The 27,481-nt window shown below is 39.4% G+C and overlaps 1 protein-coding gene across 7 annotated transcripts in view; it reads right to left on the bottom strand.

The window, feature by feature from the left end:
* Nucleotides 1-27,481, bottom strand: part of EFCAB5 (EF-hand calcium binding domain 5) — a 142,576-nt gene that overhangs the window by 19,195 nt on the left and 95,900 nt on the right. For all 7 annotated transcript variants that reach the window (XM_070227791.1, XM_070227792.1, XM_070227787.1 and 4 more), the window contains 6 exons: nucleotides 26,418-26,632; nucleotides 24,621-24,777; nucleotides 16,104-16,393; nucleotides 14,373-14,542; nucleotides 13,665-13,893; nucleotides 4,969-5,121 (listed from right to left, as the gene is read on the bottom strand). In XM_070227791.1, coding sequence (XP_070083892.1) covers nucleotides 4,969-5,121; nucleotides 13,665-13,893; nucleotides 14,373-14,542; nucleotides 16,104-16,393; nucleotides 24,621-24,777; nucleotides 26,418-26,632 — 1,214 coding nt within the window. The remainder of the gene's footprint in view (nucleotides 1-4,968; nucleotides 5,122-13,664; nucleotides 13,894-14,372; nucleotides 14,543-16,103; nucleotides 16,394-24,620; nucleotides 24,778-26,417; nucleotides 26,633-27,481) is intronic.

The raw sequence follows: 27,481 nt of genomic DNA, 5'->3' as shown, positions 1-27,481 counted from the left end.
CAGAATACTTAGCAAACCGTAAAGATTACCTCACATGAAAATTGGGCTTCTAGCTTCTTTCCTAATTTGTTCTTCCATGGCTTGTTATTTGGTGTTATACATACCAGACTGATAAGTGTTTTTAGAATCTCACTATGACTGTGTTTCTAGGCTTAAATCTTTAGCTAAAACCAAACAATTCCTCTCCTGTTCCCCCCGCCCCCAAATTGTGTAAATTGACCACTTCTGCTGTTAGACCAGAAGCATAATATAGAAAACAAGGGGCTCATCATAATATGCCTGAAAATAAGCTTGTTTTTCATTTACTTTTACTTGACCAGGAAACTATAAACTCAGCAAATGCTTCAGCAATTATTCAGCAGTGAGATAATCACTCCTACTTAAACTTTCCTAGGAAACTGTTTAGATAAAGAGCAGCAATTATATTTTTCCCCTTTTCTTTCTTCTGCTACTGGCTTGTTATTTTTTTTCCTTTCCCTTTCCAATATCTATTCATTCCCACCTTGCTTATTATACATTATTTACCTCTAGCATTTGTCCTCTTTTACTTTTTTCTCTTTTGACAAATTTTTGCTTTTTGAAGATTTTATTTTTTCCTTTTTCTCCCCGAAACCCCCTGGTACATAGTTGTATATTTTAGTTGTGGGTCCTTCTAGTTGTGGCATGTGGGACGCTGCCTCAGCATGGCCCAATGAGCCATGTCCATGCCCAGGATCCAAACGGGCTAAACCCTGGGCTGCCAAAGTGGAGCATGCAAACCTAACCACTCAGCCACAGGGCCGGCCCCTGACAAACATTTTTTTTAAAGCATGAAATAAAATAGAATAGAAAAATCTCAGAAAACATCACATGTAGTACAAGTATGCATTGTTTGGTAAAACTTCTGTTTTAAGTGTGTACACACGCCAGTGTGTGTGTAAGTGTTTGTAAGGAGTCAGACATAAAATGTGTTTCACACTATAGGTTGAGGTCGATAGAATTTTGAGCCACACGATTCCAATCACTTAGAGTGCCTCAGGACTCGGACCTTAGACTTTTTTTCTATCCTCACTGATTCCCTTGGTCATCCCATCCAGTCTCATGGCTTTTTGTTTTGTTTTTGGTTATTTTGGTAGAATATACATAGTATAATATCATTTTAACGATTCATAAGTGTACAATTCAGTGGCATTAACTACATTCATAATGTTGTGTAACCCAGTCTCATGGTTTTAAATACCATTTATTCACTAGCCTGGATTTCTCCTCAAATGCTAAGCTCGTATATCCAACTGCCTATTTAATATTTCCACTTAGATGTCTAACAGACATTTCAAATTATAGTTTAAAAAACTCTTCTTCAATTTAGTAAGTAAAAAGTTATCTTTTAGTTAATTTTGTACTTATTTCATTATGAGAACAATTGAACATTTTTTCCATATGTGATGGACAATTTGCACGAGTTTTGTTTTTTTTTAATAGACTTGTCCTTTGCTTATTTTTCTTTTGGATTTTGGATTTTTTTTTTAACGTCACTGATTTGTGTACAATAGTGTTAACCATTTGTCAGATACATGGCGATTTCCCCCCAGTTTGTCAAAAGCAATTTATTTTGTCTGTAATTTTGGTGTAAGAAAGTTCTACAGTAGTCAAAGTATCAACCTGACCTTAATTGTTCCAACCTTTGGTGTCATTTAGCCATCATTCCCTAGAGCAAGATTGTAAATTCCCTCTCATTCTTGATTTTCTTAGCTATTCTCATGCATTTGTTCTTCCTTCCAATGAAGATTAAAATCATTTGGTCAATTAAAAAAATCACTTGGGGATTTTTCTTGGAATTTTGTTAAATTTATAAATAATTTTTGGAAGAAATTGTATTTTTTAAAAATGGTCTTCTTGTGAAAAAAATCATGATACGACCTACTTTATAAAAAAACTTTATGTCCCTTGGTAAAGTTTGTAGTTTACTTCATGTGGGACCTAAGGGTGATGAGGTAAAGTGGGGAGACTGTTCCACAGAGAATAACAGCATTTTTGAAGCCCCTGAGGTAGGAAAAAAATTGCTTTCTATTATGTATGGTGAGATGCGAAACATTAATTGTAGTATTGTATTTTTCCTCCTCCTGATAGTCTCCCCCCTCACCTCTTCCTTCTCATTCAAGCAGAAAGTCTTTATTGCCTTAGAAAAGATGAAGTTGAAAGCAGAAATCCCTGGCTAATATCTTGCTTTTGTTTTTTCAACAGCCTACATCGATATGACTTAGATAGCAAACTAGGCACATGTGTTAGCCACTTGTCTCTCTCAAAGACCTCAGGGAAATAAAAGGCTGAGTCTTGGTTTGCTTGCCAGCTGTCAGCTGGGGGCTACCCTTAGCTGCTAGAGACCTTTGGTCTTTGTATACAGCCCTGTATATCTCAGAGCCAGCAATGGGTGTCAAATCTTTCTCACACTGCCATCTCTCTGACTCTTCTCCCATTCTCTCATCTTTCAGGGAAAAAGTTTCAGCAAACATGCTCTGTTTTCAAGGACTCATATGATTAGATTGAGCCCACCTGGATAATCCAGGCTACTCTCCCTATCTCAAAGCCCTTATTCTTAATCACATCTGCAAAGTCCTTTTTGCCACTAAGGTAACATATTCACAGGCTCATTATTCTGCCTACCACAGTTATCTATTTAGCAAATTCACTACTCCAAAGAAATAGCTAGACATAGGTGCTTTTGGGTGATAAACTAACTAAATAATAATAATAATAATAATATTTATTATTCATAATAAAATAGATAGCTTGAGTTTCATGCCTAAGAGAATTTGGATATCCTACTTTCCTATAGGTGTTGTCAACAAGCAAGAATTGTTTTTCCTCCATGACTCTGTACCTTAGAGGAACCTCAGCATGAGGGGAGGGGGAGTATCTCAGAATCTACTTTATAATTTGTGTCAGTCAGGGTGTCAGAGGAAACAGAACTAGGAAATTTGAAGAGAGTTTAATAAAGAGGCTATTTATGAAGGCATGGCAGTGTTTAGAATTTCAGGCCTAGTAACAATGGGAAGCTGTTACCACTCTTAGCCTGAAAAGAGAAGGAGAGGAAGCAATTACCAGAACCTGGAGAAGGCAGCTATATGGAGAGGGCCACTTGACTAAAGGTACAGTGGCCTCTAGAGGAAGATCACAACCAACCCACAGCAACTTGGCAGCGAACCAAAAGCATAAATACTCCAGCCTCAATCTCCTATCTCCTATTGGTGCCTCTCAGTGGACAAACCTAAGCAGAAGCTAAAAGGCCAAGGAGCCCATTGATTAAGTCTACTTTCTGAGGCACAGAGCAGGCTGGAGAAGAGAGGACAGTAGATCTGGAGGGGCTGCAGAAAAGGAAGGCGGAGGCTTAGGAAGTTACCATAGTTGAGTGCTTGATAAAAGGTATCCCTCCAGCCACTCTCAGCCATTTTTAACACAAAAACCTCACCGTAGTGTCTTCCCCCAGGACAAACCCCTGACTACAGCCTTGGTCAAGCTGTACTGGTGGTCTCTGCCCTGCTGTGACCCTACTCAGGCCCTGGTGTTGAGTGGTCCCGCTCTCCTCCCTTCTTCCCTTTGGGGATGATCTCCACCTCCATAAGATGGCCCTGGGTCAGACGGATTGAAACCTTTGTGGTCGTCTCCTCAGCACTGTGATTCTGAAACTACATGCCCCTAAAGCCATGCTTCTTGCTGACTGCTATGGGCAATTTTAACCTTCTCCATGGTGCCCCAGGTGTCGTTTCCCTTGAGGCCCCATAAGGTGGTACTTAAGTATGGTGAGACACTGGCCAAGAGGAATCCTTCCTAGACACTACACACTTCAGGCCCACTGCAACTGTGGCCTATTGGACCTGGCAGTCTGCCCCTCACACTAAATGGTCCTCACGCATCCCCCCCTGCCCTGGCACACACATACACGCTGGGGAGTCCACCGCAGTTTCGAGGGCACTTGGAGGCTCCCACTCCCAGGAGCAGCACCCATGTCTAGGTGTTCTCCACCTCCTTGGCCTGGTCACCCCATCAGAGAGCTCCGTGATTCTGCCCTCTTTGGACAAGGACTCATCAGTTTGGTCTAACCACTGAGGAAGGGAAGCAGGGGCCTGGCAGGCAGGAAGGAAAAGAAGACAGCAGGAAAGGGGAGAGGCACCTGTGGAGGGCAAGCCAACTGACTGGGAGACAACCAAGGTGCTGCCACCACCTAATTAGGCACCATGTAGAGTTGTTTAGCCTTCTTGAAAGGAAGGCACCTTTCCATCCATTCTCATCATATGAAAAGTCCTAACATTAATATTAAGTGTAAAGAAGCAAAGCAAACATTCAGCAAAAACTCATCACTTTATAGACATGGGGCCTTTAAAAAAAGAATTGGTGTGATGTAATTGTGTCTTTCCAAAAGAGCAGTGCTTCATCCCTTCCCACTTCACCCATATGATTATGGTGGTGGCTGCCAGTTACTGTAAACTCCCCACCCTGGCCAGGGGAGCATATCTTGAAACAGATCAAAAAGAGTTTTCTTTCTTATGTTTTCCAAATTGGAACAAGAAGGAAAGATTCTTTTCTAGTTACTAAGCATCTGGCTTGCCCTGTGGAGAAAGCCCATCTTTAGCCAGAAGGACAAAGTTAATGTGCGGAGAGAAGCAAACAGGAGAACTGGGGAGAGAAAGAACATGAGAAAGCCCTGATAGTATTGAATCCCTGGATCTGGTCATCTTTGAAGCCAGCTTGACTCCTTCCTGCCCTTTCTGCATTTTGGTCACATAAGTAAATCAATTCTCCCTTTTGCCTAAGGCAGTTTGAGGTGGATTTCTGCCACTCACAACCAAGGATCTTGAGTTGGCATCATGGGAAATATGTCCCCAGTTAGCCTAATAGCTGACTATACATAGTTTTGAAATATTAGCAAGACAATAACATCTAGAAATTCTGTTACCCTGAGTAGGTCTTACATTGACCGGCCTTGCCTACCTGCTCTGGGCTAGGCTCAATGAAGTACGTAGTGATGGCAGAGATGCTAGGTGTGACGTCATAGAGCCAGCCGATGCCAGTGATCACAACATGCAGGATGTGCTCCCGGCTGTGGACGTAGTGATAGGCAGCACTAAAGGCATTGGCAACACCCTGTAGAGACAGAAAATTTAAATGGCCTTTTCCTTTTTAAAATAACAAAATAATTAGTAATGCATGGATTAGATTATCTTTCTAATTAAAAATAATCTACTCCCTACTAATTATTCATCAGTTCTCAAAATGCAGTGTTCCAAATTCTACTGTGAAAAAAGGACCATCAAGAAATCAAAGGTGTAAGGAAAGCCCTACCACAAGATCCACATAACTTACTATGTTTCCCGATAACCATCCAGGGAAATTTGTGATCTGTGCTATCAGAGAACAGTGTCAGAAGAACAAGGCAAACTTTGAAATGAGAAAAAATGTTTAAAGGCCAAGAACTAATGCCAGCCTTGGGCAGATGGGTAGGAGCTACCCTGATCTGATGCAATATTAATATCTGCATCTTTACATGACTACTGTCATCAGATCAGCAGTACAGGATGTGTGGGCTTCCAAGACCTGCAACATACTAGATCACACAGTCTTCTTATAGTCATAAAGAGAGCCTGTTCCACAGAGAAGGGATAGGAAGTCCTTAGAGCTCATCTGTGATCTTATCATCAAGAAACTCAAGGAACCACAAATTCCTCAAAAATATATGTATTTTATATTAGTACCCAAAGTATCTTAGGGTAACCCAGGAGCCTTTACCTCCAAGGACTAGACAGTCAATTTATAATTCATTTTGACATGTTCCCTAACAAGACTATTTTAGTTCACCTACTGATAACTCCATACTCTTCCATTTTGCTTCATAATGTCTTCACATCATTCTTATATCAGATGTGATTAAATCTTATTATTAAAAAGATGTACAGAGAGAAATATTCTACGACTTTCCTCAGTTATAGATCCGGTAGGTGGGAAGAGAAAATTGAAAATAAAAGTAGATAGAAAGAGCCAGAGTCTTACAGGGGAACAAATGAAAAGAGCATCGCCAGTACCTGATTGCTGCTACATCTCAATCCATTGCCTCCATAAAGGCTTTCAATCTTCCTTCATTGCAATTTCTATTCATAAAATTAAATTAAAATGCTCGTAGAAATGGTCCAGTTATTTCATGGTCTTAAAAGTGCCTATCCTTTTTGTGACCTAATTTGCAAACATGAATACTCAAGAAACATTTAGGCTTTTTCCTTCATTCTTAATCCTCAAAAATTCTAATGCTGAAATCAAGAGCTATCAGAATGCATGTCATATTTAACGCCATTTGGGGAAAGAGCTAAGAATTTCTAGATACTATAATTAATGAAACATAAACATGTCCCTTCTAAAAGTTCATTCCTACTTTGTGGTTCTTAGTTAGTGGTCTAATAGTTGGACTTCAGTTCTACAGCATAAAATGCTCTTCCTAGGATTAATGCAAGGGGACATATATTAACAATCTTCCCAGAAATGTGCAAGTGAGGCTGAGAGTCCTTCCATGTGTAACGGGGAACCTCTCCAAAGACTGATACATACACACAGAGAACAGGAACAAACATGATGACACTATCTATATACATAGCTTTACTCTCCTCGGATTTCACCTTTTGTTTTTTAAAAAGTATAGAAGGAGAGAGATCTCGTCAAGATGGCGGTGTGAGCAGATGTTGAACTCGCCTCCTCCCACTAACACAACCAGGTTATAACAATTTTTGGAAGAATTACTCTGGATTGAAAACTGAAAACTGGATAAAAAGCACCCCCACAACAAGGGACAGTCCTGACGAAGGCAGAAGAGGCAGTAATTCCAGTCGGAGAGGAAAAAAGCCACCTTTGGGAGCAGTGGAGCTTCTCAGCTGGCCAGGTGGGAGCCACCCTAAGGTACGCAGCCCTCCCTGGAGGAGTGAGGTCTGGAGCAGGGGCAATACTGCTATAAGCATCCTTCGGACTCAGCCCAACTGAGATGGGGGTCTTACTGTCTGGTTTTGCTGGCTATTAACTGCAGAGAGGACACCCCCAGAAAAGACCCAAAAGCAGAAAAGACCCGGGTCTTAAAGGGCACACGCACAAACTCACTCATTGCAGCAACCTAAAATCACCAGAGAGAAGGCTGACAGCCCTTTGGTGAAACAAGACTCACCTGGTGGGCTCTGGGGGCATCTTGGTGAGAGGAGGGAGCTCTCCGGAGACTGAGACATTGGTGGGGGCCATTGTTCTGAGCTGGTCCAGTCGTGCTGATATGGACACTGGAACACCGGTGGGGGCCATTGAGGTGCATCCCTTGGGCTGTTAGCCCAGGGGTCTGCCACACCCACTAAGGCACAGATTTAATCCAGTTCAGCCAGGGCAGGCAACCCCCCTAGGGACTGGCCCCACTTAACAGCAAGCCATCAGGCTACTTTTCAGCCTGCATTGACTGAGTGCCTTGATCCTCTACAGGCAGGCAAGGGTGTCTGCCTCTGTGGGGCAGGGCCTGTGTGAGGACCAGGTGAACTGTGGGGGGCACTGGGGGAGAGGTGGGGGCCTCTGCAGTGTGGTGTTGGGGTACCCTCCAGGGGGTTGGGAAGTGTGCACGGACCAGGACTGTGTTGACAGTGTATGTGGTCCTGTGCAGGGTGAGGCTTATCAGCGGCAGAAGACTTATGCTTCACAAATAGCCATAAAAAGGATCAGCCCCACCTTCCAAAGCCTGAAACAATTGAGTGCCCCCATGCCAAGGGCTAGCCCCACTCAGCTGCACTCCTAAGAGAACTGACAACAGCCTTGTTGGCCTCAGGCCTATCAAACTGTAGCCCCTGAGCCTAGCAACCAGCTACACTGGGCACCAACCCAATTAAGAGGACAATTGCAATAAGAGTGTGCTGATAGACTTTGTAGCCAACAGTGCTGAGGCTCCCCAAACTGGATTTACAAACAGCTGGCCAGGGAAGGAAAGATCAGATTCCCTGGGTACCTGCAGTGGGAGCAACCCTGCCACAGCAGAAGGACACAAGTAGCCCACAAAGGGGTCACTCCTGGTTCTTATGGACTGGTGACGAGAGGGAGGTACACTGCTGGGCCTCATAAGGCATCTCATACATAAGGCCACTTCTCCAAGATCAGGAGACATAGCCAACTCACCTAATACAAAGAAAATAGCACAGAGAAAGAGGCATAATGAGGAGGCAAAGGAATACTTTCCAAGCAAGGGAACAGTACAAAACCCCAGAAAAAGAACTAAGTGAAACAGAAACTAGCAACCTACTCGACAAAGAATTCAAACAAAATATCATGAGGATGCTCACAGATACGCAGAGAAGAATGGATGAACACAATGAGCACATCAGCAAAGAACTGGAAGATGTTAAAAGGAAAACAATCAGAAATGAAGAATACAATACTCGAAATGAGAAATTCACTAGAGGGACTCAATAGCAGAGTAGAGGAAGCAGAAGAATGGATCAGCGAGCTAGACAAAAAACTAGAGGAAATCACCCAAGCAGAACAGAAAAGAGAAAAAAGAATTAGACAGAATGAGAACAATGTAAGGGAACTCTGGGACAATATCAAGCGTGCTAACATTCGGATTATAGGGGTCCCAGAAGGAGAAGAGAGAGACAAAGGGGCAGAAAACTTATTTGTAGAAATAATAGAGGAAAATTTTCTGAACCTGAGGAAGGAAACAGACATCCAAGTTCAGGAAGCACAGAGAGCTCCAAACAAGAGAAGCCCAAAGAGGCCCATACTAAGACATATTATAATCAAAATGTCCAAAATTAAAGACAAAGAGAGAATCCTAAAAGCAGCAAGAGAAAGGCCACAAGTGACATATAAAGGGAAGCCCATCAGGCTATCAGTGGACTTCTCAGTCGAGACCCTACAGGTGAGAAGAGAATGGCACGACATATTTAAAGTGCTAAAAGGAAAAAACCTACAGCCAAGAATACTCTATCCATCAAGGTTGTCATTCAGAATGGAAGGAGAGATAAAGAGCTTCCCAGACAAGCAAAAATTAAAGGAGTTTATCACCAAGAAACCAGTTCTGCAAGAAATGCTGAAGGGACTTATTTAAGTGGGAAAGCAATGACCACAAAAGAGATAAAAAAAATTATCAAAAAAACCCCAAAACAACAACAACAACAAAAAACAGGCAATAAAATCACTTGTAAGGTAAAAATATAGTAAAGGCAGCAGATCAACTACCTGTGAAGATATGAAGGTTAAAAGACAAATGTACTAAAATCACCTATTTCAATGATAAGAGGGTAATGGATAGGCACACACTAAACAAAAGACTATATATGATGTGAAAAACATATAATGTGGGAGGAGGGGAGAGAAAAAGTAGAGCTTTTAAAAAGAGGTCAAGCTAAAGAGTCTATCTACTCAATATAGACTTGTTATGTGCATAGTATATTAAATAGGATCCTCATGGTAACCACAAATTAGAAACCTATAACAAGCAGGAAAAAAATTAAGACAAAAGAAATCAAACATATCACTAAAGATAGCAATCAAACCACAAGGAAAGAGAGCAAGAGAAAAAGAAAGGAACAGAGAAGAACTACTAAAACACCCAGAAAAAAGAAAAAGTGACAAAACGGCAATAAATACATATTTATCAATAGCTACTTTAAATGTCAATGGACTAAATGCTCCAATCAAATGCCATCAGGTGGCCAATTGGATAAAAAAATCAAGACCCATGTATATGCTGCGTACAAGAGACACACTTCAGACCTACAGACACTCACAAACTGAAAGTCAAAGGATGGAAAAAGATATTCCATGCAAGTGGCAAAGAAAAGAAAGCGGGGGTAGCAATACTTACATCAGACAAAATAGACTTTAAATCAAAAACTGTAATAAGAGATAAAGATGGGCACTACATAATGATAAAGGGAACAATCCAACAAGAAAATATAACACTTGTAAATATCTATGCACCCAACATAGGAGCACCTAAATATATAAAGCAATTATTAACAGACATAAGAGGAAAAATAGACAGTAACACAATAATAGTCATCCAAACAGAAGATCAATAAGGAAACACCGGCCTTAAAGGACACATTAGACCAGATGGACTTAGTAGATATATACAGAACATTCCATCCAAAAACCACAGAATACACATTCTTTTCAAATGCCCATGGAACATTCTCCAGGATTGATCACATATTAGGCCACAAAACAAGTCTCAATAAATTTAAGAAGATTGAAATAATACCATGCATCTTTTCTATCACAAAGGTATGAAACTGGAAATCAACTACAGAAAGAAAACCAGAAAAGCCACAAAAATGTGGAGACTGAACAAAATGCTACTGAACAATGATTGGGTCAATGAAGAAATCAAAGAAGAAATAAAAAAATTCCTGGAGACAAATGAAAATGAAAACATGACATGCCAAAATCTGTGGGATACAGCAAAAGCAGTTCTACGAGGGAAGTTTATAGCAATTCAGGCCTACCTCAAAAAAGAAGAAAAATCCCAAATAGACAATCTAAAAGTGCACCTAAAGGTACTGGAAAAAGAACAACAAACAAAGCCCAAAATCAGCAGAAGGAAGGAAATAATAAAAATCAGAGCAAAAATAAACAAAATAGAGACTAAAAAAAAAAAAAAAATAGAAAAAATTAATGAAACCAAGAGCTGGTTCTTCGAAAAGATAAACAAAATTGACAGACCCTTAGCTAGACTCACCAAGAAAAAAAGAGAGAAGGCTCACATAAATAAAATCTGAAATGAAAGAGGAGAGATTACAACAGACACCTCAGAAATACAAAAGATAATAAGAGAATACTATGAGAAGCTATACGCCAACAAATTGGATAATCTAGAAGAAATGGATAAATTCTTAGAAACATACAACCTTCCAAAACTGGACCAAGAAGATGTAGAAAATTTGAATAGACCAATCACCAGTGAGGAGATTGAAACAGCAATCAAAAACCTCCCCAAAAATAAAAGTCCAGGACCAGATGGCTTCCCTGGTGAATTCTACCAAACATTCAAAGAAGACTTAATACCTATCCTTCTCAAACTCTTTCAAAAAATTGAAGAGGAGGGGAGGCTTCCTAACTCCTTCTATGAAGCCAACATTATCCTGATACCAAAACCAGACAAGGACAACACAAAAGTAGAAAATTACAGGCCAATATCACTGATGAGCATCAATGCAAAAATCCTCAACAAAATACTAGCAAATTGAATACAACAATACATTAAAAAGATCATACACCATGATCAAGTGGGTTTCATTCCAGGGATGCAGGCATGGTTCAACATCCGCAAATCTATCAACGTGATACACCACATTAACAAAATGAAGAATAAAAATCACATGATCATCTCAATAGATGCAGAGAAAGCATTTGACAAGATACAGCATCCATTTATGATAAAAACTCTAAATAAAATGAGTATAGAAGGAAAATACCTCAACATAATAAAGGCCATATATGACAAACCCACAGCAAATATCCTTCTCAATGGAGAAAAACTGAAAGCTATCCCTCTAAAAACAGGAAGCAGACAAGGATGCCCACTGTCACCACTCTTATTTAACATAGTATTGGAAGTCCTAGCCAGAGCAATCAGGCAAGAAAAAGAAATAAAAGGGATCCACATTGGAAAAGAAGAAGTGAAACTGTCACTCTTTGCAGACGACATGATTTTATATCTAGAAAACCCTAGAGTCCACTAAAAAGCTTTTAGAAATAATAAAGGATACAAAATCAATGTACAAAAATCAGTTGTGTTTCTATACACTAACAACGAAGTAGCAGAAAGAGAAATTAAGAATACAATCCCATTTACAATTGCAACAAAAAGAATAAAATACCTTGGAATAAACTTAACCAAAGAGGTGAAAGATCTGTACACTGAACACTATAAAACATTGTTGAAAGAAATCGAAGACACAAAGAAATGGAAAGATATTCCGTGCTCTTGGATTGGAAGAATGAACATCGTTAAAATGTCCATACTTCCTAAAGCAATCTATAGATTCAATGCAACCCCTATTAAAGTTCCAACATTTTTAGAGAAATACAACAATGGATCCTAAAATTTATATGGAACAACAAAAGACCCCGAATAGCCAAAGGATTCCTGAGAAAAAAGAACAAAGCTGAAGGTATCACACTCCCTGATTTCAAATTATACTACAAAGCCATAGTAACCAGAACAGCATGGTACTGGCACAAAAACAGATACACAGATCAATGGAACAAAATTGAGAGCCCAGAAGTAAACCCACACGTTTATGGACAGCTAATATTCGACAAGGGAGCCAAGAGCATACGATGGAGAAAGGAGAGTCTCTTCAATAAATGGTGTTGGGAAAACTGGACAGCCACAGGCACAAGAATGAAAGTAGACCATTCCCTTACACCATGCACAAAAATCAACTCAAAATGGATTAAAGACTTGAATGTAAGACCTGAAACCGTGAGACTTCTAGAAGAAAACATAGGCAGTATGCTCTATGACTTTGGTCTGAGCAGCATATTTTCAAGTCCCATGTCTGACCGGGCAAGGGAAACAAAAGAAAAAATGAACCAATGGGACTACATCAAACTAAAACGCTTCTGCACAGCAAAGGAAACCATCAACAAAACGAAGACAACCTAACAATTGGGAGAAGATATTTGCAAACCATATATCAGATAAGGGGTTAATATCCAAAATATACAAAGAACTCATACAGCTCAACAACAAAAAATCTGACAATCCAATTAGAAAATGGGCAAAAGATCTGAACAGAGATTTCTCCAAAGAAGATATACAGATGGCCAACAGGCATATGAAAAGATGCTCAACATCATTAGCTATCAGGGAAATGCAAATCAAAACTACAATGAGGTATCACCTCACTCCGGTCAGAATGGCTATAATTAACAAGACAGGAAAAAACAAATGTTGGAGAGGGTGTGGAGAGAAGGGAACCCTTGTTCACTGCTGGTGGCAGTGCAAACTGGTGCAGCCACTATGGAAAGCAGTATGGAGTATCCTCAGAAAATTAAGGATAGATCTACCATATGATCCAGCTATTCCACTGCTGGGTATTTATCCAAAGAACTTGAAAACACAAAGGCATAAAGATACTTGCACCCCTATGTTCACTGCGGCATTATACACAATAGCCAAGACATGGAAGCAACCTAGGTGCCCATCAAGGGACGAATGGATAAAGAAGATGCGGTATTTATACACGATGGACTACTACTCAGCCATAGAAATGATGAAATCCGGCCATTTGTGACAACATGGATGGACCTTGAGGGTATTATGCTGAGTGAAATAAGTCAGAGGGAGAAAGTTGAATACCATATGACCTCAATCATAAGTAGAAGATAAAAACAACGACAAAAAAAAAACCACATAGCATTGGAGATTGGACTGGTGGTTACCATTGGGGAAGGGGTGAGAGGGAAGGGCAAAAGGAGTGATTAGGCTCACATGTGAGGGATGGACTATAATTAGTGTTTGGGTGGTGAACATGATGTAATGTACACAGAATTCGAAATATGATATACATCTGAAAAAAATAAAATAAAATAAAATAAAAAATAAATAAATAAAAAGCATAGAAGGAGAGGCCATCCTACCATTGCTCTTGAAGAATTCTTCTATGACTGACCTGATAGAATCTGATTTCATGAGGTAGGAAGATGTTTATTTTCTGGGGATCTCTTAGGGTGTCAACAGCCATGACCCCAAAGATCCTCATATATGCATCCTGAAGAGGCAGAGCCAGGAATGATCCATTTTGATCATTCTTCTTGCGGGAATGGTTCCAGAAGAAGACGTTCCCATGGTGCTGAACTTGGGGAACGTGTATTGGCTTCCCTTCATCCACTACTGTAAAGCTGAGGAATAAGAACATGAGGATGGGAGAAAGGCACAGGATAAGGCTTCAGATTAAAGCATCTAGGAACCTAGACCAGTTTTCCATTCATAACCATTGGCATTATATGTCAGAGGAGTAGACTCATAACTTTACCAGTTTGGAGAGTCTGACTTGACTGAAAGATTTAAAAAACAGGCTTAGATCATAACAGAGAAAATATATATAAACAGGATGCAGGAGACAACTTACAGAGCAGGCAGAAATAATTGAGCTGATAGTGTGAAGCCAAGTCCCTGTATGGCAAATCAGTGCCTAGGAGTGAGCTCTAGAATGATCAGGTGAAATTCAACACTGGAAACCCATCACCTCCCACTCTAGAAGCATTGGTGACCTGAGGCATTTCTCTTTCGGGCAGCTAACTAGCATTTCAATGCTAGTTTACTTCAGAAAGGGAATTATTTTTTAGAAGGGTAAAACCAACTTCCAAGAAATTCCTACCTGATTCCCGTCATGTCCCTGTAGAGTACTCTGTTCAGTACAAATGGAGCATCGTCTAAAGTAGAAGCTACATTCCTCAGCAGAACATTCCCTCTATCAGGCAGTAGGAGATTTTCTTCTAACAGGGAAATGTGCGCACTGATCTTCTTACATCCATGGGCTTCAGCATCCTATGGCAAAATGTTTCTGACCATGTATTTGCCAATAACCAAAGAGCTATTCTCTAATCATGTCTCCCTTCATTAGCCAATTTGTGCATCTGACCCTGATAATTTCATTTTCCTGAATAAATTATATAGATATTACCATTCGTGGGCAATGGGGAAAAAGCTGACACCACAGCTGTCCCCAAAACCTGAGTTTGAGTGAGTGGAATGGATTTACTTTATGCCAACTAGACTGGTTTACTAAAAACAACAGCAGCAGCAGCAACAACGAAAAACCTCTCAAATCTACTCAAATTTAGAGGTTTAAAACTTGGATCCCTTTGAACTATTATCGTCTTGTCTGGACTTCAGTTAAAAGTATTTACTTTAACTAGCTAGGGCAAGAAGTTGGCTTCATTTCATGCATATTTCTTGACCATCTACTATGATGTGAATGTGGAAAAAATGCTCTCAAGGGATTCTTAACATAGTTTGGCTATGATGTTTTATACATGTCATTTCAGGAAAGGATTTCTTGGGGCGCCAGACTGTAGACTTTATGCAACTACTATTTCTAATTAAAATAACTGGAAATTCCCTGTACCTAAAATATTACGTTATCAACCATATTATGTATTAACACATATATGGAACATGTTCATAAATTGGTGACATGAGAGACACTTTCCTTGATATTTTTGTCCTCTCTTCTGTATATTTGGGTTTGTTTTTCATGCCTTTTTTTCTTCTGCCTTTATTCCTCGTTTTCTACATAAAAGATCTATAGAGTAACTAACAAAAATGTAGTGAGATTTCTCTTAGGTTACTGCAGATATGAAACAAGTTGGAGTAACAGCTCTTTTTTCTTGATTAGGCTTCTGTTCCATTTCAAACTACACTGGAAAATTCAACCATTCAGGAGATGATTCCAATAATCAAGTGCTGCTATTTAACTGAGATGAATGACAAGCTTCCCTGGATCAACGGAACCTGTGACATATGTAGAAGACAACTATGCTGTTTCAGCCTGGGAGGAGCAGCAAGCTGGTCATCTCTGAGCAGGTGGCAAAGCTGTGGGGAGTGGTCCACCAGGGTTATGTGTTTTAAGTGACAGGATTCTGAAATAGTCTTAGCTTGTTTCTCAGCCGTGCTATAGAATATTGTGTGATGTTGGTTTCTACTCTATGATGACTTCATGATTTAAATACTTCCTTTTTAAATTGACTCCCAAAACATCATGCAAGAGAAATGTAGCTAGAACTACTTTCACATCTCCTTACTGGTATTTTTTGATATCAGTCTCTTGTCTGTTCTAGGCTTATTTGACTCTCAGTACAAATGAAATTAGAAATCCCAAGACATAATTTTTTTATACTTTTCCTCTCTGCTTCTACCTTGCTATCCTGCAGTCATTCCAGTTGCATCTATCCTAGACTTTGGGTCATTGTAATATATTGGGATAAATAAAACATCTTTAGCAGCACCCAGTGATTTTTCAAGAGAATTTAGTGTGCTCCACCTTTGCAACCACTCAACGTCAGCTACTGCGAGGAAATTTTTCCATATATCATTTTGGAAAACATACCTGGCTGAGGGCCTTAAAGGTCTCAGTGTACACTGGCTCCAGGGATACCCCACTTGTCTCTGCAGCATGTTGGATTTGGTGCAGCCACTTTTGTCTAGCACAACTCCTCAGACTCTCAGTATGACTCCTTTCTAAAGCATTCATCAGAAACTCCACAACGCTTTCCAGAACATGATCTTCATTGCCCCTGAGTTCAGATACAACCAATTCTATGTATTTCTGAAACTGCTTTGAAGATAACCTCACTTCATGACCAGGTCGTGGCTTTGGAAATTGGATGTGTAGTTTAGCTAAAAGACATAAACACAAAACCAAGAACTAACTAAAAGCTCATTTATCTGTGGGGGAAATTTTAATTCTCCTCTTATAGCAAACTGAAGCCCCTGACAATTGCTCCCCACGGAAAACCAGGTATATCAAAGGCGTCTCTAAGCCCAATGGAACATCTGATGGTGACTTCCTATGCTGAACTCAAGATGACTCTTATGTCATCTTCTCTGCTTTTTTTTTTAAATTCTCCCACTTAGCCAGATGAACCCCCAGGATCAACTTTGACTCCTCCCTACCTTTTACCTTCCGTGTCCAATAGACCACTTAATCCTATCCTGTCAGTCTTCGGCAACTATCTTGTGGCCACTCTTCTCCATTCTTACTTTCATAATCCCAAACCAGTATTAATCACTTTATAACTGGATTACCAATAGTAAGCCTCAATATATATTTATAAAATTAAATTAAAACACAACTTGCATTATACAATTCCCTGGTTCGACGTCCCACTATATTTGAATCCAGTCCATTTTTCAATAATATCTGCCCATAATACCATGTAGGAATTATTTGCTCCAGTATCCCCTCTCTACTCATGGTCCCTGATCATGCCTTGCACACTTCTGCATCCATATCTTTCTTTTACTTTCTTAATTGCACAATCATGAATCTACTCCCAAACCTGGACATTACCAATAACTTACATCTTCTTCTACACCCCTGCCTCCCCACACCCCTACCAATATCCTGAAATTTAGCTTTTGCTTTATCTTTCCCTTCTTTTTATTTTCCCAATAGTGTTATCATATGTGTGTGTGTGTGTGTATGTGTACTTCTAAACAATATGTGGTTTAGTTTTACCTGTTCGTAAACTTTAGAAAAAGGACATTATATAATATGTAGTTTTCTGGGACTTGCTTTTTTATTCAACATCATGCTACCATATCCATCCATTTTGTTCCCGTAGCTGTGACTCATTCATTTTCACCGCTTTATAATATGTCATTCTGTGAGTAAATCATCATTAATTTATTTATTCTCCTGTCAATGGGCATGTAGGTTGTCTCCACTATTTTGCTCTTATGAGCAATGCTATGAGCATTTTTGTGTATGTCTCCTGGTGCACATGTGCAAGTTTCTTTGACATTTATTATAAATTAGTAAGTTATAGGGTATGCACCCATCCCTTTTAAAGTTAAAAATCTCTCCTTCCTCGAGAAAGCTTCCACTACGATTTCTCCTTCCCCTGAAAGACAACAGCATCCATTCTGTACCATTCATTTGACAATTAGCAAATACTACCTGGTAATTTCAGTCATCTTATCATATGAAAGCTTCTCATTTCTGTAGTTGTACTTTTGTTGATTGTTACACTTTAGCATCCACTCATCTTTCTCCCAGTACTTGTATCCCAACTTTTGCTTTGGGCAAACAACTCCGCCCCTCATCAGTTCATGTGTTTGAGTGGGGTTCCACTTGTGGTTCCAGAGAAGGGGCATGCATCTCAGGCCTAAGCCAGTCAGGACATTCTATTTCCCTAGCCACAGTGGTTGGTTTAGCCCAGACTAATGCCAGACTCTTTGCTTGAATTGGGAAAAGGACACTTTCCTTTTTATTCCCACTGGACTTGAAAGACCTGTGACATGTGAGACTGGATCTGGTCACCACCAGGGGAGAGGCTGTATGAAAATGGAGTCAAAACAGAGAACATAGCAGGGCCAGACTGAAAGAGAGAAAGAGAAAGAAGTAGACACCTGTCCTAATGTCATTATTTGAACTCCCAAATCTAGTTGTGTCCTGAACCATCACATAAACCAACAAAGTCCTTTTTTGCTTAACCACCTTGGGCTAGGTTTTCTATTACTTGGACTCAAAGGGTCCTAACTGATACAGTCTCCAGTTAGATTAAAAGTACCTTGTAGGTTCTTCCTCTTCCATTTCTTCTTCTTCTCCTTTCATTCCTTTTCGTTCTTGAACAATTTGGTCCTAAAGCCATTAGATGGGGCAGAGCAAGGTAAGCATCTGCTCCTAGTCGAGAGAAGCCACAGTGGCCCAAAGCAGGGCATCAGAATCCAAGTGGGGGGAGGAGAACATCCGTGCAGGAAGTAGCTTGGCATGGGCTGTCAGAGCCTGAACAGATGAGGAGGTTATCCATGTGAAAGGGCAATCATCAGCCCATGTAAGTGAAGAAGGTGGCCCTGAGAGGTGGTTTAGCTTCCGGTAGGATAAAAACCCAAGCAGTGAGCCGGCCTGGTGGCGTAGTGGTTAAGTTCACACACTCCACTTAGGCGGCCTGGGGTTTGCGGGTTTAGACCCTGGGCGTGGACCTAGCACTGCTTGTCAAGCCACGCTGTGGTGGCATCCCACATAAAAAAAAAAATAGAGAAAGATTGGCACAGTCATTAGCTCAGCGACAGTCTTTCTTAAGCAAAAAGAGGATGATTGGCAACAGCTGTTAGCTCAGGGCCAATCTTCCTCACAAAAAAACAAAAACAAAAAACCAAGCAGGATGAGGAGGGTATCCATGTGGAGTGGATGCCCCACAAGGGGTATTTAAGCCTGAGCAGGGCAAGAAGGGCAACCAAGTGGAGGGACAGCCTGGCCTGGGAAGTCAGAACCTAAACAGGGTGAGGATGGTGTCTATATGGAGTGGCAGCTCAGGATAGGGAATCAGGGGCCAAGCAAAATGAGGACTTCCAGGTAGGGGACTGCCCAGCACGAGGAGTCAGAAGCCTGAGTAGATTGAGGAGGGCATCTATGTGAAAAGGTGCCTTGCCATGGAATGTCAGAGCCTAAGGAGAGTGTGAAGGGTATCCACATAGAGGGGAGATCTGGTACGGGATGTCAGAGCCTGAGCAGAGTAAGGAGGGAAACTGTATGGGAAGGGCAGATTAGTACAGAGTGTTGGAGCTTAGTTGTAGTGAGAAGGACATCACTGTCGGAGAGAGGACAGTGTGATCGGAGATTAGTTCCACACAGGGGAATTAATCAAATAAATAAATATATTTAGGATAATACAAGAAAGAGAGAAGGGAGCTACAAAAAATGGACAAAACTAGAATGAACCCTGTGTTATTGGATTAGACTTAGAGGTGTGAATTTATGGGGTTTTGTGTGTGTGTGTGTGTGTGTTAGCCCTGAGCTAACATCTGTTGCCAATCTTCCTCTTTTTGCTTGAGGAAGATTGTCACTGAGCTAACATCTGTGCCCATCTTCCTCTATTTTATGTGGGATGCCGCCACGGTGTGGCTTGACGAGTAGTGCTGGGTCTGCACCTGGAATCTGAACCTGTGAACCCCAGGCTGCCAACGTGAAGCACGCGAACTTAACCACTATGCCACCAGGCCAGGCCCTCTGGTTTTTAATATTAATAGACATGTACAGATGTAAATGTATATTTACATATACATACATACATATTCCCTGTGGGAAACTTGGGAGCTGGGACCTGGGAGTAATGAGAACATGTAGAACCCAGACCTTGGCTTCTAAATATCATTCTCTACTAAAAGAAACCAGGGTTCCTTGGAGAAATGAGTGATTCCAGGGTGGGAGCATGGAAAGATAGGATGAACCAAGATCTTTTTGTGCCAGAAAGCAAGGAGGTGCTCAAAGAATGATGGATATATGTTAAAAGGACACAGGAAACTCTTGGAGTTTCTTATAAAACTATACATACACCTATCCTATAGCCCAGAAACCCCACTCCTAGGTATTTATTAAAAAGAAATATGTACAGATGTAAATGTATATTTACATATACATCCACATAGAGGAAAAAATACACTGAGTGAAAGAAGCCTTATGCAGAAGAGAACGTATAAATGATTCCATTTATATGAACTAGAAGACATAAAACTAATTTATGGTGGAAAACAACCAGAAGAGTGGCTAGCTTGAGGACTGGGTGGTGGGGATTGAATGGGAAAGGGGCATGAGGGAACTTTTTATTCTCTGTCTTGATAGGGGTATGGGATACACAAGCTATGCATTTGCAAAAACTCAGCGAAAGTATGCTTAAAATTTGTGTATCTCATTTTGTGCAAATTTTACCTCAAAAGAAAAGAAATGTTAACATATATTGAACTGTTAATATTATTGGCTTCTTTTACTCAGCATATTTTTTTCTTGAGATTCTTACATATTGTTGCATGTATCAACACTTTGCTTCCTTTTATTGCTGAGTAGTATTCCACTGTATGAATATACTATAGTTTGTTAGTCCGTTCTTTAATTGATACATACTTGGACTGTTTCCAGTTCTTGGCTATTATTAAACTAAAGATATACATGCTGAAGTATTTAGGGAGGAGTGTGTTAATGTCTGCAATTTATTTTGAAATGCATCAAGAATAAGAGAGATAGAAGGAAGGTTAGAGGGATGGAGACATGAATAAATAGATAACAAAAAAGTATAGTAAAATGTTAATAGTGGAATCTACGTGGTGCATATATAGGTGCTCACCATAAAATTCTTTCAGCTTTGCTGTCTGTTTGAAATTTTTCATAACAACATAGTAAAGGCAGGGAAGGACAGGAGCTATATTGAAGGAACTCCCATAGGTCAAATCTGAGACAATATGAGCATTAAAATAATGACAGTGTTGGATTATAAACCATTGAACAAAATAGGAAACCATGAATACATACTGCTATAAATGAATAAACGAAAAGTTTGACAACAAAGGGAATGTTTATATGGTTTCAAAGTGCAACCACAAAACATTTTTTAATCACAAAGGAGAAAAGAGTAACTTTAAAGTGGGGCAACTGCCAGATATCATTTTATTATCATTGGGCTTCTGGTAAGATCCAATGAGAAGAACACAGCATTGTTCATATGATATTCCTGCCAAAGATAAATAATCTGAATTTAATCCTGAGGAAACATTAGACAAACCTAAAAGAAGGACATACTACAAACAACCAGCCTATAATCTTCAAAAATGTCAAGGTCATGGAAATCAACAAGAGACTGAGGAGTTTCTTAGAGATTCCCTGTTCCAGAGTGAAGAAACAGCAGTAATTTTACACTAATTGTCCAGTTTTCAGTTTCTTTAAAAAACACTTTGTGAGTTCTTCAGTGAGACTTTCTAAATAAATATGGTTCTTAATGTTCAAAATTTCTGGAATTTGGTGACAGAATGCACCACCAAACTGTTATAATTTTAAGAGAGTTAAATGTTCCACTTAAATAGAAATTTACATATTAAGGCAAATCTTATAATTTAATGGAAAGTTAAACATTAACAAATGTTAACAGCTGTTACATGGGAAGTAACGGGGGAAGAGTGACTTATTCCATTAAATTCTGTAGGGTAGACAGGTCACATGTTCAACAGCTTTTTATTTGTGGTATTTATGCTGAAAAGATTAGGCTGCATTAGACAGGAATAAAGAGGGAAAATTACAGACTAAAAGTTTCAAGTTGTCCCTTCCATATAGAAAACTTCCATTTTGAGGACAGCGGCAGAAGTATTTCTAGAAATTTCTATTTGTGTGCCTTTATCCTATTTAAACCCCAATTTTTAATCTAGGACACAGAAATAGATAAGAAGACTAGAGCAAAACAAAAAAGAGCTGTTTGAAGATTTGCCAATCAGTTATTAGATAATGTTTGAATTTAGATTTTTTTTCCATTTTTTAAGAAGCTAAATGTGACTTTCTCTCTTCCATATGGCCATCAGCTCAGCAGTCATCTCTTCAGGCCAGGTGGCTACCAATATGTGATCAGAGAGAGTCATTTTGTATAAGCCTACCCTTGGAGAGAATAATTTATTCTTCCTGCTCGCACACATTTTCTTCTGGCAGCAGATCCTGCCTGTTCCTTACTTTCCTCATTCTCATTTGCTGGGCTTAACCCATTACATTCTATGCTTTCTACCTATCCCTGTTGCTGTATTTCAATCACATATCTTGGAACTTCCTTATAACATCATTCTCAGATTCCTTAAATTCTAGAATTCATCATGTCTAACTCCGTCATTTTACAAATGAGGACGCCTGGATTATGGAAGTTCAATAACTTACCCATGGTCACATGACCATTTAGTGAAAGACACAGTATTGAAACTCGGCTCTCCTGACCATTGTGTAGTGTTCTTTTCTCTGTAGAACATGGTTCTGTGTTATGAAATTTGCCCATCTTTTAAGTGGAAACCACTTCATCATGCCTTTTGAAGCTTCATTAAATAAATTTTCTTTGGTTGCAGTCAAAGACAAGTAGTATAGTATAGTGTAAAGCTTGCAGAAGGCATAGTTAAAGAAGAACACATGACAACTAATAAACTTAGGTATGTTTGAAGATCAACGAATACAATGATTTTTGAAAGGGCTAAAGAACTTAACTAACCCTGCTCATTCTTTCTCTCGTGCACTATATACTTTAAGAATTGGAAATATGGTATGCCAAAATCATCAGATAAATCCCTGAACCCAGTGAAGAAAAAAATCATTTAGACTAGGATCTTACCAAATAAAGGAGGGAAATTATTATACTGGAATAAGAATTTTAGTAGCTCTTGATTGGGAAGTATTGATCAAAGGAGAAAAATATAATATAGGAGAAAAAAGTCATTAGGGAGAATAAGTTAAGTTAGTAAATTCAGGAGAAACTTCAAGCCAGTCAGACTTAAGAAGTGAATCAGACCTTGTAGAGGCAGAGAGGTACAACAAGAAGAGAAAACAGGCAGAACTGTGAAATGGTTTGGATTCTTTTAATCCCAAGAATGAGCATAGCCAGGTACAGAGAAGCAATCTCACTATGTAGAGCTATGGTCTTAGACAAAACACTCTACAATGTATTCCACTCCTGATTACTCTGACATTTTCTATTTTCCCACCAGCAGTACACAAGGGTTCCAATTTCTCCACATCCTTGTCAACACTTGCTATTCTCCATTTTTTAAATTATAGTCATACTACCTAAGCAACAAAAGCAAAAGTAAATAAGTGGGACTATATCAAACTTAAAAGCTTCTGCATAGCAAAAGAAACCATCAACAAAATGAAAAGGTAACCTACAGAATGGGAGAAAATATTTGCAAATCATGTATCTGATAAGGGGTTAATGTCCAAAATATAAGCAACTCATACAACTCAATAGCAAAAAAACAATCCAACTAAAAAATGGGCAGAAGAAGTGAATAGACATCTTTCCAAAGAAGACATTTAACTGACCAAAAGGCACATGAAAAGATGTTCAGCATCACTAATCATCAGGGAAATGCAAATTAAAACTACAGTGAGATCTATCACCTCACACGTGTTAGAATGGCTATTATCAAAAAGACGAGATAACAAGAGTTGGTGAGGATGTAGAGAAAAGGGAACTCTTGTGCACTCTTGGTGGGAATGTAAATTGGTGCAGCCCTTGAAAAACAGTATGGAGGTTCCCCAAAACATTTAAAATAGAATTACCATATGATCCAGTAATTCCACTTCTGGGTATATATCCGAAGGAAGTGAAATCATTACCTTGAAGAGATACCTGCACCCCTATGTTCATTGCAGAATTATTCACAATAGCAAAGACATGGAAACAACCTAAGTGTCCATCTACAGATGAATGGATAAGGAAAATGTGGTATATATATACCATGGAATATTATTCAGCCATGAGAAAGATGAAAATCCTACCATTTGTGACAACATGGATGGATCTTGAAGGCATTACGCTAAGTGAAATAAGTCAGACAGAGAAGGACAAATACTGTATAGTATCACTTATATGTGGAATCTAAAAAAGTCAAACTCACAGAAACAGAGGTTAGAATGGTGGTTTTCAGGGGCTGAGGGTGGGGGAAATGGGGAGATGTTGGTCAAAGGGTACAAACTTCTATTATAAGATGAATAAGTTCTGGGGATCTAATGTACAGCATAGTGATTATAGTTAACAATACTGTATTATATACTTGAAAGTTGCTAAGAGAGTTCTTTTTCTCACTATAAAAAAGAAATGGTAATTATGTGAGATGATAGAGGAGTTAATTAATGCTACTGTGGTAATCATTTCAGAATATATAAGTGTATCAGATCAATACATTGCACAGCTTAAACTTACACAATGCTATATGTCAATTATATCTCAATAAAGCTGAAAAAAATTAGAGCCTTACTAATAGGTGTAAAGTGGTATCTTGTAGTTTTAGAACAACCCATGTTTTAATTGTATATATGTCATAGTGCTGGAAAACTTGAAGCCAAGTTGTTACCACAACTTAAGTAAGAAAATTCTTATATTTTTACCTTTTTTCATAGAGTCTTTTTCCATTCCCTCCTTGTATGTGTACAAGAGTTCATCAACTTCCTTCAGATCCAGGAACCCTGAAGCATCATTGTCCCACCTCTGAAAGAGGGCTTCTAGGAGAAGTTCCCGTCGGACTTGGGAAACATTTTGTCTAGCCTAGGGTACAAACAGGATAACAAAGCACAGAAGACAACTGGCGTCTTGTGTTTATCCCCCCCAAAGTGCAGCACTTTTTATCAAAACAGCTTTATAAAAAAAGCTGGGGGTCCAGCCTGGTGGTGCAGCGGTTAAGTGTGCACGTTCCGCTTCTCGGCAGCCCAGGGTTCGCTGGTTCAGATCCCGGGTGCGGACATGGCGCCGCTTTGTAAGCCATGCTGTGGTAGGCGTCCCACATATAAAGTAGAGGAAGATAGGCATGGATGTTAGCTCAGGGCCAGTCTTCCTCAGCAAAAAGAGGAGGATTGGTGGTAGTTAGCTCAGGGCTAATCTTCCTCAAAAGAAAAAAAGGCTGGGACTAAGCATGATATTAATGGGAAAATGAAGTATTTAATTTTAATCCTCTAAATACCATTTCTCTATTTCACCTCTAGACCAAAAAATAGGCATTCTCTGCATTGGACTAATGCATTGGACTAATGTTTTAGTCCAAAACACATTAACTTAAGAAGGGGACTACACTCTTTAAGAATTTTTCTTTCATTCCTCTCCACCCTCTAGCTGGTTGTTCAGGAATATGATAAACACATGGGATGCTCTGCCTGGCTTCTTGGTGGGATAAGTTTTGTAGCAAAGGGGGATGAATAGCAGTGTTCAAACAATAAAAAATGATTGTGTTGAAAAATTCTTTTTTTTTTTTCTCCCCAAAGCCCCAGTTTGTAGTTGTAGAGTTCTTCTATGTGGGATGCCATCTCAGCATGGCTTGATGAGCGATTTGTAGGTCCACACCCAGGATCCAAACTGGCGAACCCCAGGCTGCTGAAGCAGAGCGTGCGAACTTAACCACTACTACACCCAGCTGGCCCCCAAAATTCTTTATATTTAACATTGACCTAACTTGTCATTGCTATTATTTACATTTTAGATTTTTTACTAGATTAATTATATCAATTAGATAGTAATTAAATTAATACCTAGATAGACAATTCCTAAAAGAAAGTGAATATATACCATTTGTTTAAATGGGGGGAACTGCAATTGAGGAGGTGAAAGGGATATCAACTCTAGAATTAGGTTGAGAAAACTCCAAAGGCTTATGAGACTACTGAATATTCCTGGTGAATCCAATTTGCATATTTCATATAAGAGCACATAAATCGTTTATAATTTATAAGAATGTGTGTGCATTTATCTACCACCTAAGCAAGTAGTAAGTCCTTAGGAAACATATCCTACATGGATGCACATGAATAAAAGTATATATCCAAGACATAATCATACCCCTAGGTATGTGCATTTGTAAATGTACTCACACAGCAGAAAGTGAAGAAACACACATCTTTGCACACACACATATCTGCACCTCAAAAATCTGTTCTTTAAGCTTCAGAGGAGGAAAAACAAAGCTGTACAATCTTCTGCCACCAGCAATCATGTTATGATTAGGGGAATGAGTTTTCCAGAGTTTGATCTTAGAACACTTGACAATAAGATAAAATATTTAATGGCCGTGCTCATTGAAATAAAGTGATAAGTTTGGTAGCAAATTTTTTAAGAAAGAGCCACAGTAGGAACAAGTGAGGTTGAGAGATTTACTTATAATAGTGACCTCATGTGTTTCATTGATAAATATTACTCACCTGTTCTAAGCTACTCATTTTCTCTTCTTTTGTTTCAACATAGCCTCTCTTGAAAAAGGCGGTGAGGGTCTCACTGACACTCAAGGGAGTATCTTCACCAACGAATGTCTCAAGGAGTTGTACAAACTGGAGCAGGTCGAAGGAAACTCCATTGAAGGCACTCCTACCTTTTACTTCCTTGTAAGACTGACTATTTCTGATAATTGAGTGTAGGTCTATTAAGCAGGAAACATACACAAACAGTAAAGTGAACAGTTTTCTCAAAGCTTTGGGAAAATATACAAGTACCTATTGTAATAGACATCTGCTATTTTTTTCCTGTCAGGAATCCATGCTCCCTTTATGAGGACGGTGCCCTCCTTTTTTGCTTTGGGAAAACATCTCTCCCCCATTGTCAGTTTAGATGAATCAGGTGGTCCTGAGCCTCCCTGACCCTTGCTTCAAAGTTGGCCATGTGATAGAGGTCTGGCCAATGATTCATATATGACAGCAATGTAATCCACTATAGGCCAATGAGAATTAGCCTCAGATCTTTTTGGGGAACTATTGGGGAAGAATCACTCTGATTCCTGAATTAGTAGGCTGTAGGCTTAAACATACTCTTATGACGTCTTTGCCACATATGGGTAAAACTACCGAAAACTGAAAGTTACACAGAGAACAGGGCTGAGAGGCAGAGAGACAGTGTTCTGTTGCTATTGTCGAGCCCTTAGATTCAGTTGTGCCTGAGGCCAGCTGCTGTCTGGATTGCCAGTTAAATAAGTTCATAAATACCACCACTATAAGCTCTCCCCCAAAGAGTTTTGACTAATATATTCATCTTGAAGCTCAATGTTATAATATCTCACAAAATGTCAGCCATGACTTATATTTGATTTATTCATTGATGGAATCATTCAAGCTCTTATGTCTTCCATATGAGATTTGGTGTGACTTAAAAATGATCACCCATGCAATTTTTTTAAATGGTAAAGCAAAACTGAAATAAAGAAGTATGACCAAGAGAAGAAGAACATGAACTAGCAGGCCAAAAGAGCTTGACCAATGCCATGCATTTCCACCAA

Source organism: Equus caballus, chromosome 11 (genome assembly GCF_041296265.1).
Source record: "Equus caballus isolate H_3958 breed thoroughbred chromosome 11, TB-T2T, whole genome shotgun sequence".
Classification (NCBI taxonomy): Eukaryota; Metazoa; Chordata; class Mammalia; order Perissodactyla; family Equidae; genus Equus; species Equus caballus.
Note: the sequence above shows the minus strand (reverse complement) of the source record. Positions and strands in the feature narration are given on the sequence as shown.